Source organism: Hylobates moloch, unplaced genomic scaffold (assembly GCF_009828535.3).
Source record: "Hylobates moloch isolate HMO894 unplaced genomic scaffold, HMol_V3 SCAFFOLD_8, whole genome shotgun sequence".
In the NCBI taxonomy this organism is placed as follows: domain Eukaryota; kingdom Metazoa; phylum Chordata; class Mammalia; order Primates; family Hylobatidae; genus Hylobates; species Hylobates moloch.
In genome coordinates, this window is record NW_026652283.1 from 81,012,097 (window position 1) to 81,026,089 (window position 13,993).

At 51.0% G+C, this 13,993-nt stretch overlaps 2 protein-coding genes across 13 annotated transcripts in view; one reads left to right on the forward strand and one right to left on the reverse strand.

The window, feature by feature from the left end:
* Positions 1-3,947, reverse strand: part of ATRIP (ATR interacting protein) — a 25,938-nt gene extending 21,991 nt beyond the window's left edge. The window contains exons 1-3 of one of the 2 annotated variants that reach the window (XM_058442314.1): positions 3,647-3,947; positions 3,501-3,556; positions 3,331-3,418 (exon numbers count right to left, since the gene is read on the reverse strand). In XM_058442314.1, the coding sequence (XP_058298297.1) occupies positions 3,331-3,418; positions 3,501-3,556; positions 3,647-3,662 (160 nt within the window). In that variant the 5' untranslated portion in view covers positions 3,663-3,947. The remainder of the gene's footprint in view (positions 1-3,330; positions 3,419-3,500; positions 3,557-3,646) is intronic. The other variant, XM_058442315.1, reaches the window with a different exon arrangement.
* CCDC51 (coiled-coil domain containing 51) overlaps positions 1-11,744 on the forward strand; it is a 14,075-nt gene extending 2,331 nt beyond the window's left edge. For 2 of the 11 annotated variants that reach the window (XM_058442318.1, XM_058442319.1), the window contains exons 2-4: positions 3,097-3,282; positions 10,050-10,214; positions 10,755-11,741. In XM_058442318.1, coding sequence (XP_058298301.1) covers positions 3,259-3,282; positions 10,050-10,214; positions 10,755-11,513 — 948 coding nt within the window. In that variant the 5' untranslated portion in view covers positions 3,097-3,258 and the 3' untranslated portion in view covers positions 11,514-11,741. Of the gene's footprint in view, positions 1-3,094; positions 3,283-3,825; positions 3,865-3,900; positions 3,918-4,756; positions 4,994-7,915; positions 7,934-8,794; positions 9,115-10,049; positions 10,215-10,754 lie in introns of those variants that run through there. The other 9 variants (XM_058442321.1, XM_032161672.2, XM_032161669.2 and 6 more) reach the window with 9 other exon arrangements.
* Positions 11,745-13,993: the final 2,249 nt, after the last annotated feature.

Genomic DNA, 13,993 nt, shown 5'->3' on the forward strand with positions numbered 1-13,993 from the left:
CCAAAAAAAAGTGCAAATTCTTCCACTAACCTCATGTAAGGTATTCTGTCAGGTATACAACCACACAAGAACGCCATCCTTTCAAATGAGTTGATTTAATTTCAGGTGATACAAAGTTTAGGGTAGAACAAGGACCAAGAGCAGACTGGCAAGATTCTGAGCTGGTTTTACGTTAAATTCACAGTTATGGTAGGAATGACTTAATGAAAACAACTAAAGAGATGATGAGCCACTGTAAGATTTTTTTTTTTTTTTTTTTTTTTTTACAAAAGTTTATTCTTAAACGTACAACAGCTCCAAGACAACACTTAATTCAAGCTATACGTGGCAAAAGATGTTATGGCAGGGAATAGAAAGGTTTAAATACGGATGAAATAAAGGGTCACCATCTCCTCAGGCACAAGGAACAGGTTACTTTTTGCCAGATTTCTTAATTCCACCTGTGGCTGCAAAAGAAAAATAGTCACAATTAGGGAAAAATATAGTTCTTATGGTAGAAGCCCCATGGGCCTGCTGTGGACCTTAGTAAAGCCTGGCTTTTGTATTGGGCATTCACTTTAACACAAGCATGGACAGCAGCTTCACTGATACTGTCTGTTCTAGGTAAAGGAAAAATGAGGATGAGACAGTACAAGCAGTGGCTGGCTGTGCACTGGTCTAGATCTACACTTCTGTATACTTCACAGATTGGCTTATTTAATCCTCATGCCATATCAACCCATTTTACAGAAAAAGGAAGTCTTTTTTTTTTTTTGAGATGGAGTCTTGCTTTGTCACCTAGGCTGGACTGTGGTGGTGCAATTTTGGCTCACTGCAGCCTCTGCCTCCCAGGTTCAAGTGATTCTTCATGCATCAGCCTTCTGAGTAGCTGGGACTAAAGGCGCACGCCACCATACCCGGCTAATTTTGGTATTTTTAGTAGAGATGGGGTTTCACCATGTTGGCCAAGCAGGTCTCGAACTCCAGACCTCAAGTGGTCCACCCACCTCAGCCTCCCAAAGTGCTGGGATTACAGTCGTGAGCCACCATGCCCAGCCAAAAAAGAAGTCTTATTGTTAGGTGTTGTCTAAGGTATGTGACAAGCCAGGATTCCAACCTGAGTTGTCTGACTTCAAAGTCCACATTCTTAACTGCCATGTTACACTGCCTTCCATATTATGATCCTGGCACCTGGTATACTCTATCAATTTACAAATGACCATATATGTGGAACGCAGTAGGCGATTTAAGAAACAGCATAGGCCAGGTGTGGTGGCTCACGCCTGTAATCCCAGCACTTTAGGAGGCCAAGGCGGGCGGATCACGAGGTCAAGAGATTGAGACCATCCTGGCTAACACGGTGAAACCCCGTCTCTACTAAAAATACAAAAAATTAGCCGGGCGAGGTGGCGGGCGCTTGTAATCCCAGCTACGCGGGAGGCTGAGGCAGGAGAATCACTTGAACCTGGGAGGCGGAGGCTGCAGTGAGCTGAGATGTGCCCACTGCACTCCAGCCTGGGCGACTATTAAAAAAAAAAAAAAAAAAGTGTAGGGTTACATATGCCTAATACAGGAAAGAAGATCCAAAGGGGCCTGACAAAATAAACCTTAAAATAAAAATTAGAGATGCTCAATGAGAAACAACTAGCATAGAGTTACACTAAGGACTGGTCTTTTCCCTATACACAATCACAGATTAAAAGAGGGTGCAAGATACCTTTTTTTTTTTTTTTTTTTTGAGATAGGGTCTCACTCTATCTCCCAGGCTGGAATACAGTGGCACGATCCCAGCTGACTAGCGCCTGAACTCCTGTGCTCAAATAATCCTCTTACCTTGAACTCCTGTGCTTAAGCGAGGCTGCCTCAGCCTTTTAAATAGCTGGGATTACAGGAAATGGGCCGACACCACCACCACACCCAGCTAATTTTAAAATTTTTCTGTAGGCAGGGTCTCCCTTTGATGCTGTGAACTCCTAGCCTTAAACAATCCTCCTGCTTAGGCCTACCAAAGCACTAGGATTATGGTCGTCAGCCACTGTGCCTGGCCCTTACACCATTCTGAAAAGGAATCTCAAGAGCTAGAATCTCAGTGCTGGGTAGGTAAACAATAATGGATCAAACCCACTGGGAGAGAGGTCTTGGGAAGCCCTGGATGACACTCGCACCATCCTTGTCTCCATCATGCCTGGTGGGGCTCACAGTGCTCAAATGGGGGCATAAACAACTGTGGAGGAAATAATCACTAGTTGGATGAATGTAAAATAATGCTTATGATGCACATAAAGTACTAGAACTGCTGAGCCTGAAAAATATTTTGAAGTGTAATGAATTCCTACTACATAAAAGATGTAAAAAAGGTGGAGGATTCAGTTAGAAAAGCATATGGAGCAACAGCACACTGAAGAGCCTGGACTTTATCTTTTAGTCTAGGCATACCCAGAAGTAAAAAGACTCAGAAAGCAAAAGCATATATTAGAGATAATATAAGCAGTACAAAAAAAAAAAAAAAAAAAAAAAAAAAAAAAGTTGGCCAGGTGCTGTGGCTCACGCTTGTAATCCAAGCACTCTGGGAGGCAGAGGCGGGTGAATCACTTGAGGTCAGGAGTTCGAGACTGGCTTGGCCAACATGGTGAAACTCCATCTCTACTATAAATACAAAAAAAAAACTGGCCAGGCACGGTGGCTTACGAGGTCAGGAGTTCAAGACCAGCCTGGCCAAGATGGTGAAACCCCATCTCTACTAAAAACACAAAAATTAGCCGCACTCCGTCTCAAAAAAATAAAAAAAATAAAAATAAAATTAGCCAGACGTGGTGGCAGGCGCCTGTAATCCCAGCTACTTGGGAAGCTGAGGCAGGAGAATCGCTTGAACCCGGAAGGTGGAGGTTGCAGTGAGCCAGGATCACACCACTGCACTCCAGCCTGGGAGACAGAGTGAGCCTCTGTCTCAAAAAGACAAAACAAAACAAAAAAACTTCTAAGTCAAGTAAGGTTCAAACACTAGAAGGCAGTGAAATACGAATTTGGGGCAAAAAACTGCGTAAGACGGAAGACTGAAAAACTTAACTATGAATGTGCGTCTGAGTTAAATACATTTCAATGTTTCCGTTTCTGCAGCTCTTCCTAAGGAACGGAAGCCCAGACTGCCTGGGAGGCAGGAGACCTCGTTTCCAGCTCCCGGCCTTTACTGCTGCTGCAAATCCGAGACTGGCTAGAGACCATCCGCTGCAGCGGACGTCGGAAAACGAGACCTCGCAGTTCAGGAGGGAGGAAAAAGACATGCCCACGCCCTCATCCCAACAGGTGCTCATAGCGTTTGGCCGGCTTGAGCTCCATTCGGCCCCCACTTACCTAAGGGCCCCTTCCCCGCGGCCTTCGCTTTTAGCTCCTCGAGTTTCTTCTGCTCCTCTTTTTGTTTCTGCTTGAAAGCCTTATCTTCCTGGGGAGAGGCAGAGCGTGTTCAACTCAGGCCTGTCTCCCAGCCCCCGTGCACCCGCCCGTGCCTCCGCGCCCGCCCTCACCTCGTCCATCTCCTTGGCCTGCTTCTTGGGCTGTTTCAGTGGCTTCTTCTTGCCACCTGTGGGCGACACAAACACGTTCGGCCTGCCCCTGCCGCCCGGTCCCCACCCCGCCGTCCCCGCAGTCCTCACCGTCCCGGAACACTTACCTTCGCGGCCGGACATGGCGCCTGCCGCCCCTTCCCTAGACCCTGCCACCGGAAACGGAGCGTCTGTTCCTACCCTCTGTCGTAGACAGCGAGACGGCCCCGCTGATTGGCTCCTAGTCAGGAAGTTAAACTCTCGCTACCGGATGCGGCCCTCCAGGGGCGGGTACTAACAGGTCAGAGGTCAACTGAGCGGCAGACGCTCGGTCGGGCCGCGCCAGGTACGAGGAGATGGGGTTGTCCTGCTAGGCTAGAATCCGGAACAGCAGGAGGGGTACTTAACCGGAAGGCCCTGTGGCCGTGCGCGGGAAGAGCACTGCAGGTTGACAGCAGGGCATGTGCAAAGAACGTCAAGCTCGGCGCTTTCCTTGTACCAAGGAAAGCACAGCTTCGTGGAGGGAGATTAGGCGGGGAGATGGCAGAAGTGGACGGGAGTTGTATCACGTGGTCCTATAGCTTTGGAAACCCCTGTAAGGAGTTTGTTTTGTAATATAGTCAGGGGTGCAGCAGTTTGCGAATTCTGTTTATTCATCTATGAAAATGGTCAAAAAAATTTATTTTGGTGATGGCCATACAACTCTGTTAATATACGAAAACTACTGAATTGTACACATTGTGTGAGTTATATGGTATGCAAGTTATATATCAATAAAGCTTTTTTTGTTTTCCCCCCGAGATGGAGTCTTGCTCCTGTCGCCTGGGCTGGAGTGCAATGGCACGATCTTGGCTCACTGCAACCTCTGCTTCCTGGGTTCAAGCGATTCTCCTGCCTCAGCCTGCCCAGTAGCTGGGATTACAGGTGCCCGCCACCATGCCCGGAAAATTTTTGTATTTTTAGTAGAGACGGGGTTTCACCATGTTGGCCAGGCTGGTCTCGAACTCCTGACCTCGTGATCCCCCCGCCTCAGCCTCCCAAAGTGTTGGGATTACAGGCATGAGCCACCGCACCCTGCCAAAGTTGTTATTTTTTTTAAATAACAGTGCTGAGCGCTGGGATGCTACAGTGTCCAGAGATTAGGCCGATGAGTACATTTTTTGCTGGGTATGTACTATAGGTACCAAGCTGAAATTCTAGTGAGTTAGACAGAGTATAACCAAAGCAAATAAACGAGATACATATTGCAGGTCATGTGATATATGCATGGAAAAAATAAAGCAGAGAAAGTGGGTCAGGAGTGCTAGGGTGGGAGTGGGATGGCCATATCTGATAGGGTGCATGGGGAAGACCTCCCAAGGTGCTACTATTTGAGTGGGACTTGAAGAAGGTGAGGGAGCAAGCAGCATAGATAGCAGCTGTCGTGAAGACCCTGAGCTGGGGACAACTTGATGTGTTCCAGCAACTTCAAGAAGGTCCGTGTGCTTGGAGTGGAGTGAGGAAAAGGAGACTAGTGGGAGATGAGGTCAGAGAGGAATGAGAGCCAGTGGGTAGGTTCCCTGTAGGCCATGGAAAGGACAGGCTTTTACCTTGAGAGAAGTGGGGAACCATTGTAGGGGTTGAGCAGAGAGACAATGGTCCCACTTGTGTTTGGAAAGGAACACTGACTGCTCGGCTGACAATAAGTTGCAGGGGCTGGAATAGAAGCAGGGTGACATCTGTCAGGAGGCTCTTGGGATAATCCCGGCTAGAGATGTGATATGGGTCACTGGGACCATTTGGTAGCAGTGGCAGAGGTGAGAGGAGGAGGGATCCTGGATTTGGAAAGCCAGGGGCATTTGCTGATAGATGGATGTGAGGTGGGAGAGAAATGAGGAATCGGGTGATGCGAGGTTGTTGATCTGAATATTTGAACTTGGTATTGCTGTCATCCATGATGGAGAAGGCTATGGGAAAAACAGGTTTGGGAGGGGAAGATGAGATCCCCATTAGATTTTCAGGCAGAGATATAGGTTGGGAAGTTTGATAAATGAGTCTAGAACCCTGGGGAGAGAGGTCTGGGCTGGAGGAGTCAAAAGTATAGTTTTGTTTTTTTAAAAAAACAACAACTTTATTGTCATATAACTTGCATACCATATAATTCATGCAATGTGTACAATTCAGTGGTTTTATTATATTCACAGAGTTGTTTGGCCATCACCAAAATAAATTTTTTTGACCATTTTCATAGATGATTTTTAAAACCACAGGACTGGATAAGAGAGGAGTCTGAGTGCCAAGTGCTGGGGTGCTACAGTTTCCAGAGGTTAGGCAGATGAATGGGGACTGACTGGAAACCGAGTGAAAAACGGCATGTGAAGGAGGAGCGGGTGAAGGCCAGATCAGAGGGAGATGGACAGAATCAGAGGAGGAGGAACAGAAACAGTGAATTCAGGCAGTCTGTCAAGGAGTTTGGTTATAAAGGGAACCAGAGAAATGGGGCAGTTGCTGGTGGGGGTGTCAGATCAATTACTGAGCAATGTCTCAGGAGAGAGGATTTGGAACCTGGGGCACAGGTTGGTTTTCCCTAGAAGCATGGGTTTTTTATCCTGAGGATCAAGAGAGGAGGTGGAAATGGGGCAGTTACTGGTGGTTGGGAAGATATGGTGGGAGTTTGTGGAAGTTCTCTTCCAACTTTTTATTATTTTCTTGATGGAAAATGAAGCAAGCAGACCATCAGCTGGAAGTGAAGATGAGGAACAGATGATAGAGGCTTGAGGAAGGGGCAGTTGGTAGGAGACAGCCATCTACATAGAGTGGGAGAATGGATCTGAAGGGGCAGGATTCCGAACTTGACCCTCAGGGCCCTGCTTCACCTATCCAGCCTCTCCATCCACTCTTCTCTGCTTTTGCTTTCCAGTTGCACTGACTGCCCTTCAGGTTTTGGGCGACCTCAAGCACTTTCCACCTTTTCTCTTTGCCAGGAACATTCTTCCCCTTGTTGGTTGGGGGGCCTGTGAAACATCTAAGTGGTGACATCCTGGGGGCTGAGAAATGGGGCCCAGGGTTGGGGGCTAGTGGGATGGTAGAGAGGCTGAGGGGAGGGACTAGAGTGGAGAAACAACTTGGGAATTATTGCCACGTTCCCTTATGAAGTCTCTTGTCACCCAGCTTACGTTCTAGTGAGAGAATAGGCAACACATAAGGAAATGTATCCATCAGGAGAAAAATAAAGCAGAGAAGGTAGCTGGGGAGGGAGTGGTCAAGGAAGCCTTACTGAGAGGTGATATTTGGGCAAAGATGAAGATGTCAGGGTGAGCCGAGTAGACTTGTGGAGGAAGAGTCATCCAGCTGGAGGAGGTGGCAGGGCACAGACCAACATGGTGGCTGGAGCAGAGTATGGCATTAGAAGGAAGAGGATGAGGGCTGAGAGGTCTCAGGGTTTCTTGGCCACCGCCAGGTGAAATGGGAGCTGTTGGGGGGATTTTCATCAGAGGGATGTAATCTGATTTTTGTGTTACAGAGCCTTGGGCTGCCATGTGCAGAACATGGGGGTGGGGGAGGGCAGGGGAGAAAGCCGAGATTGCATAGGAGACAGTAGCTGTCATCTCTGCCAGGAATGGGTGACCTTCCTGGGGTCTAAAAGTGGGCAGCTAGTAGAGGAGGTGCTGGGAAAGGAGGCTGAGAAGGTTGGAGGAAGCCAAGAGGGGCAGTGATGTTGGGAAGAGAGGGTGTTGAAAGTGGTGCCAGCCATGGCGGACACTGCATGCTTTGTCTGATGAAGGATACAGCTGCAGGGGTGTTATGGGGTCCCAGCCTGTGTGTCATGGGTGCTGGCCTTGAGGCCTGGGAGTCTGACTGGGCTGCTGGGGCCTGGATGGTATGCACCCTCATGGGCATGGAACCCAGCCTTATGAAGGGGGCCCAGGGGTTTGGGTGTGACACCAGCTTGGGATCACTGTCACAGTGAAGTTCCCTTCTGCGGCTCTCAGCTCAGGCCCACTTTGCCCAGAAGATATGTTTCTACCCAACCAGCTGTGTTTTCAAAGCCGCTGAGCTTCTCCAAAGACAGTTCTTAGCACAGCATGATGGAGAGGAGGCTAGGGTGCTGTGGGGAGCCTCTGTCTCACATCACCTTCCATCAGGAAGCCCCTTTCTATTCTGTATCTGGAGCTCCTTCAGTTCCTTCCTGTCTGCAGCTCCCTCTGCCTTTCTGTCTGTGGCCTGGTCTGTTGGCCACCAGGTGTCGCTCTCACAGCCAGGATCAGTGCTTAGGGACTTGGAGGTGTGGTTTGGCCAGAGGAGGGTGCTGTTGGCTCAGCTTTTTCTGGGAAAATGGGTCACCTGGCCACCTCTTTGGCGTCCTCAGAGTCACTGGCACTCTTGGGCTCAGGTGAGACCTGATTCTGGATAACAGGAGACTCCCTGCTGTTCAGGTAATGAGAAGCAGGCCCAAACATCAAAGCAAGACAGAAAAGGGAAAGATGGGAGAAACCTAACCCGTTGAGCAATGGCAGGTTGGAGAGGAAAGAGAAAGCTTATGGAAGTCAAGAAGTGTGAGACTGAGAGTTGGTAGCCTGGAAAGTCTGGGGGCGGAGACGGATGGCATGAACCTAAGAAAAGTCCTCTGTGGCAAAAACAGTTTTGTTTTGTTTTTTTGCCCCTGGAATTGTCGTAGAGGAGAGCTGAGAATTTTCTGTCTTGGATCACAAATGGCCTGTGTCCTTAGGTCCTTGCACAGAATTGAAACTCTGCTTCCCTTGTGCTGAGGCAGTCCTTAGAGAGTCTGGGGAGTTGGTTTTGAGACTGTTTTACAGAAATGATCCTGGATCTTAGTCTTCCTGAATTCCCCTGAGTTCTACAACATTGCAGGGAGTATTTATGCATCTTTGTGGGGCTTTGTCAGCATGTGTACAACTCTGTTTTCACAACTGTCTTTGACATCAGAAACCTGGGCACTAGGATTCTCATTCAAGTCACAGCAGAGAGACCTGCGGGATGTAGGGGAGTGGGTAGCAGGGAAGGGTCAGCTTTGTGTGGCATGGTGGCGGGCACTGGAAGGTATGGTATCCTAGAGGCTCTTCCCCAACTGTGTTCCATTGTCCAAGAGCACCCAGGGGAGAGTCTGACCATCCTCTTGCCACAGGGGCCACAGTCTCTGGGCCCAACAGCATGGTGCTCAGTTTAGATGATTTGAGTGGCGATTAGTCTGTTCAGAACTGTCCCTAGGCCTCGAAACTGACTTATGTCCAGCCTTTCTCAGCTGTGAGCTGACCTGTCTGGCGTCCCCCTCACAGATCTCAGGATGATGGGGCGCAGCCCTGGGTTTGCCATGCAGCACATCGTGGGTGTGCCCCATGTACTGGTTCGGAGGGGCCTCCTTGGAAGGGACCTCTTTATGACCAGGACTCTCTGCAGCCCAGGCCCAAGCCAGCCTGGAGAGAAAAGACCTGAGGAGGTGGCCCTCGGGCTGCATCACCGCCTCCCAGCACTGGGAAGAGCCCTGGGGCACAGCATTCAGCAACGAGCGACCTCCACAGCCAAGACTTGGTGGGACAGATATGAAGAGTTTGTTGGACTCAGTGAGGTTCGGGAGGCCCAGGGAAAGGTGACAGAGGTGAGGAGGGGAGCTGGGGTGGCTGGCCCTGCCCTCTGACTTGGGAAGTGTGTCAAACCAGTCACGTGGTGCTGGGTAGCCACATCCAGACTTGTGTTTGGCCTCATTTCTCACTTGGAAACCTGGGCTTGATGCTTCTGGGGTGAAGGTCTCCATGTAACTGTGCCACCTACTTTCCTTGAAAACAGTTACCGTGTACCAATAAGTCCCTGGCCACTAACATGCAGTCTGTGAGGCCAGCAAATACTTCCTTTGTGGACTGTTTGGGGATTGATGGTGAGTTACCTGGGCTTGCTGCAGTACCGTTACTGTATGTAATTACAACATCTTTTGTGAAGGTAGAGGGCACTGGGAAATGTCACAGTGTGAGGTGGAAAGAGCTGGTTGTGGTTGTCAAGTCCTTTGTGGTGGCAGAAATGCATTCTATCATCTCTGTTCCCACTCCTGCTTAGGCATGGAGTAGTGTAGTGAGGTGGGAAGTTCAGCTGGGGCTTTGAGACAAACAGTGCCATCTCTTTCCTTGGAGATTGTGAGCCTGGCTGAGCTGGTGTTTCCGGGTCTATAAACTGGAGTCCACAGCAGTGACTTTCATGGCATTGTTAGGAGGCCTAAATAAGGCAACACACGGGAAACAGCCTACCAACACAGGTTTGATGGACACAAATTGTGTGCATTGTTAGCTGTTTTCAAGTTTTTTCAGGGGCATGTTATTTCTGCTTGAATGGCTAAATCTTGTGATTCTGATGGGTGTGGCCCAAGGCTGCACTTTGAGCACCACTGGGTGAGCCAGGATTAGTGTCTAAGGAATTCTGTTTCCACCCTTTGTAGCTCACACCCCAGTGACCTCTTCTTAGCCACAGCCTCGCTGGGAATGCAGCTGAGCCTGTGTGGGTGTGGACGGAAGGTGCAGATGGCCTCCGGTTTTCTCTTTGCAGGCTGAGAAAGTGTTCATGGTGGCTCGAGGGCTTGTCCGAGAGGCTCGGGAGGACTTGGAAGTTCACCAGGCCAAGCTGAAGGAGGTGAGGGACCGCTTGGACCGTGTCTCCAGGGAGGACAGTCAGTACTTGGAACTGGCTACTCTCGAGCACAGGATGCTGCAGGTAGGCACCTCAGGAGGCAGCCCTTTCGCACCTGGACAGTGACCCTAGCCTGGCAGATCTAGGAGGGGCCAGGTGGGAACCTTGACTGGTCTGTAATCAGAGGCCTGGTACAGAGGTGAGCCAGAAGCTCCTATGGATGGACAGAACCCCAAGCTTCCAGAGCCTATCCATGTACTTTCTTCTGGAGTACTGGGGCCAACTGTTCAGGGCAGCGTAGCCTGGGACTCAGAATGCTGAGGAAGGAGAAGTATGGAGGGGCTGGCCTCGGGAGTGCTGGACACTTCCCTTCGTGTAGACATAAGTGCACCTCTGGTCAAACCCAGGACTGCTCAGGTGGGACGATCATGCAACTCACTTTGATCACTCCCAATTCCTTTGCCCCTCTGACCCAGCCAGGTTGGTGCTACCTTCATTCATTCAGCATGGGTCTATGGAACATGTACTCTGCCAGGCACAAGGTAGCGAGCCATCTGCTTGTGGCTATAGCTGCAGGGTCACCTTGTGCCCATGTAATCCAGTGATATGGCTTTGCTTCTGCAGGAGGAGAAGAGGCTTCGCACAGCCTATCTGCGTGCAGAAGACTCTGAGCGCGAGAAGTTCTCCCTCTTCTCTGCGGCTGTGCGGGAAAGTCATGAGAAGGAGCGCACAAGGGCTGAGAGGACCAAGAACTGGTCCCTCATTGGCTCTGTCCTGGGGGCCCTGATTGGTGTGGCTGGCTCCACCTATGTGAACCGTGTCCGGCTACAGGAGCTGAAGGCTTTACTCCTGGAGGCACAGAAGGGGCCTCTGAGTCTCCAGGAGGCCATTCGAGAACAGGCGTCTAGCTACTCCCGCCAGCAGAGGGACCTCCACAATCTCATGGTGGACCTGAGGGGCCTGGTACATGCTGCTGGGCCAGGGCAGGGCTCTGGGTCACAGGCAGGTACTCCCCCAACCAGAGACAGAGATGTAGATGTCCTTTCAGCTGCCTTGAAAGAGCAGCTCAGTCATTCCAGGCAAGTCCATTCATGTCTAGAAGGCTTACGTGAGCAGCTTGATGGCCTAGAAAAGACTTGTAGCCAAATGGCTGGGGTGGTTCAGCTTGTAAAGGCTGCAGCACACCCAGGCCTGGTGGAACCAGCAGACGGGGCTATGCCCAGCTCTTTGCTGGAGCAGGGGAGCATGATCTTGGCACTGTCAGACACGGAGCAGAGACTAGAAGCCCAAGTCAACAGGAACACCATCTATAGCACCCTGGTTACCTGTGTGACATTTGTGGCCACACTGCCTATGCTCTACATGCTATTCAGAGCCAGCTAACCCCTGGCCCCTCCTCCAGAGGGTCTGAGGCAATAGCTGTGAATGTGGATTTAGGTAGAGAATCGTAGCAATGAAGTGAGCCTTTGGGGACATGTACAAACTCAATCTGAAGGAGCAGCATCTGTGGCTCACCAGCAGGCACGCTTCGCTTTGTAGACAAGGTTCATTTACATTAATTATCAAAACTTTGTGCTAATGTCCAATTAAAATATCCTGTTTTATTATTTAAAACAATCAGACTGAGTTTTTTTCATTAAGAATCAAGATCTAAGACTTGAAGGTTGGGCCAGAAGTTGGGATAGTCACCTCCTTTAGTTCCTCTCTCATCTCTCTATCCTCTTCTGAACTGTTATGGATGCACTCCTGAGGCCTAGATTTTCATTTTGGATTTCCTGGCCTGCCCTCCAGTTACCTGACTGTCCGGTGTCAGATGGCCTGGGAGTTCCAGCGAGTGGAACCTAGCCTGCTGCCTACTCATTGGTGACCATGGTTGCTTCCCATCTCCTGGATCACTTTCTCTACCATGTGGGGGAGAACTTCTGGTTCTAGTACTGGAGGAGTGATCAGAGGAGAGCAGGGAAGGGAGATTGGGGGGAATGGTTGATAAATGTTGCTGGGGACATAAGTATAGGGACTGGTGGCCAATCTGGATCCCTGGTACAGAGAGTGCTTTGGGCAGCACTGGTGTGCCACGGGGGCTGCGTGCACACCCACACACAGCCCGGGGATATCTTCCACAGGCATAGGCAGAGCTCAGGACACCGGGAATGTGCATGGAGAGGCAGTGATAGGGAGGGGGGGGTCTCCCATGGGTGGGAGGTGCAGTGGGGCATGTGTATGATCTCTTTTCAGAGGGGAACAGTGACCCTTGACTTCCTCGACTAAATGGCCCTGGGTGGCCTTGTGTGCCCTGAGTAAACAGGAGCTTTGGGCTGGTATTCAGTCCTGGTGTTGGAGTATTGGAAGTCAGGCACATTCCAGAGAACCCACTCCCCTTTGAGAGCGCAGGGTAGCTGTACACAGGGGGGCTGCAGGTGGGGGCTCGTTAACTGGTGCCTGTGCAGAGCTCTCAGAGCCTGTGGAGCCAGGAGTGTTTCCCATAAGGCATACTTTCTTCTTGGAGCCTGTGTTCAGTCTTGGGCAGTGAGCATGGCCCAAATGCCCCTCACCCCAGGTTCTCAGCACCTGGTCCCTCAGTCACTATCCTTGGTGAGTAATGGCTCCCCAGAATGGCATGGGATGGAAAGACCCCTGCGCTTAGAGTGTTCACATTCCTCATAGCGCAGGAGGTACTGTATCTGTGTACAGATGAAGGGGGTTGTGGGGTTTGGAAGTCCCAGTTTCCTCTGGGGTGAGATAGGTCCTGAAGGGTGTGTGCTTGGATGAATGGATTTGGGGAGGGAGGGATTCTGTGCATGTGGAGGGGGCTTCTACAAGCTACATAGGCAGGAAAGCCAAAGTGGGCGAGGGACTGGGGCAGACTGTCCTGGCTGGGGTGGTGATGGGTGTGGGGGAGTTGCGCAGAATGAGGTCAGAGGCCCGGGGTGCCAGGTTGGCAGTCTGAGGTCAGAGGCTAAGAGTGAGAGATCCAAGGAGGGATTGCTATGCTGGTGCAGACAAGGTGCTAAGCACCTGGACTCAGGTGCTGGAAGTGGGAGTGGAGGAAAAGGGGTGACCTGACGGGAGACCCTTGATAGCCAGCAGGAGGTGGGAAGAGGGTGTCTGTAGCTCTAGGGCAGTAGCCAGTGTGGATGACCTGAACCTCCTGATTGAGGCGCCCCTAGCCTGTGGAGGCCTTGGAGGCTTTCAGATGATGCCTGTGACATTTTTGCTTCCCAGGAAGCTGTGCCAATGGCTTTGAGCCAAAGTCCTCCAAAAGTCCTAATAGGATGGGCCAGGTTCTGGCTCCTGAGTTAGCCGTGGGCATGCCAGGGTGTGAAGGGCCCTGCACAGGGGACAAATGGTCCCCAGGAGAGAACCCTTCTGCCAGCGTTTCCTCCCGCAGAAGGCCCAGGTGTTTGCCAGTGAGGGAGCCCAGACTTGCCCAACGCTTCTCAGCTTGGGGTGGGTCCAGGTCTGGGTCCTGGGCTGGTAAGAAAGGAAGGAAGTGAGCCCTTGTGCGCCTCTGCAGCCCAGGTTCCCTGCCTTCACAGCCCCGCTAGAGGTGGTATCACCCCCACTTACTGGTGAGCAAATAGGCTGGGGGGGTTGGTGTCAGGTTACATGGCTTAGTTGATGGCGCAAGCCCAGGTCCAAAGCCCATGCTCTTCTCAAACAGCCAGAGGTGGGGGCCGGAAGGAGGGATTGGCTGTTGGGGATACTGGGAGCAGGGGCGGTGGGCAGGGCCAGGTGCGCAGCGGGGAAACAAGGCGCCTTGGAGTTCAGGTAAAGAAAGTTGGGGAGGATGACCACCGGAGCCGGGTAAGGAAGGGAAAGGGAGCTCCGGGCGCGGGGCGAGGCCGGGCGCTGGCAGGAGAACG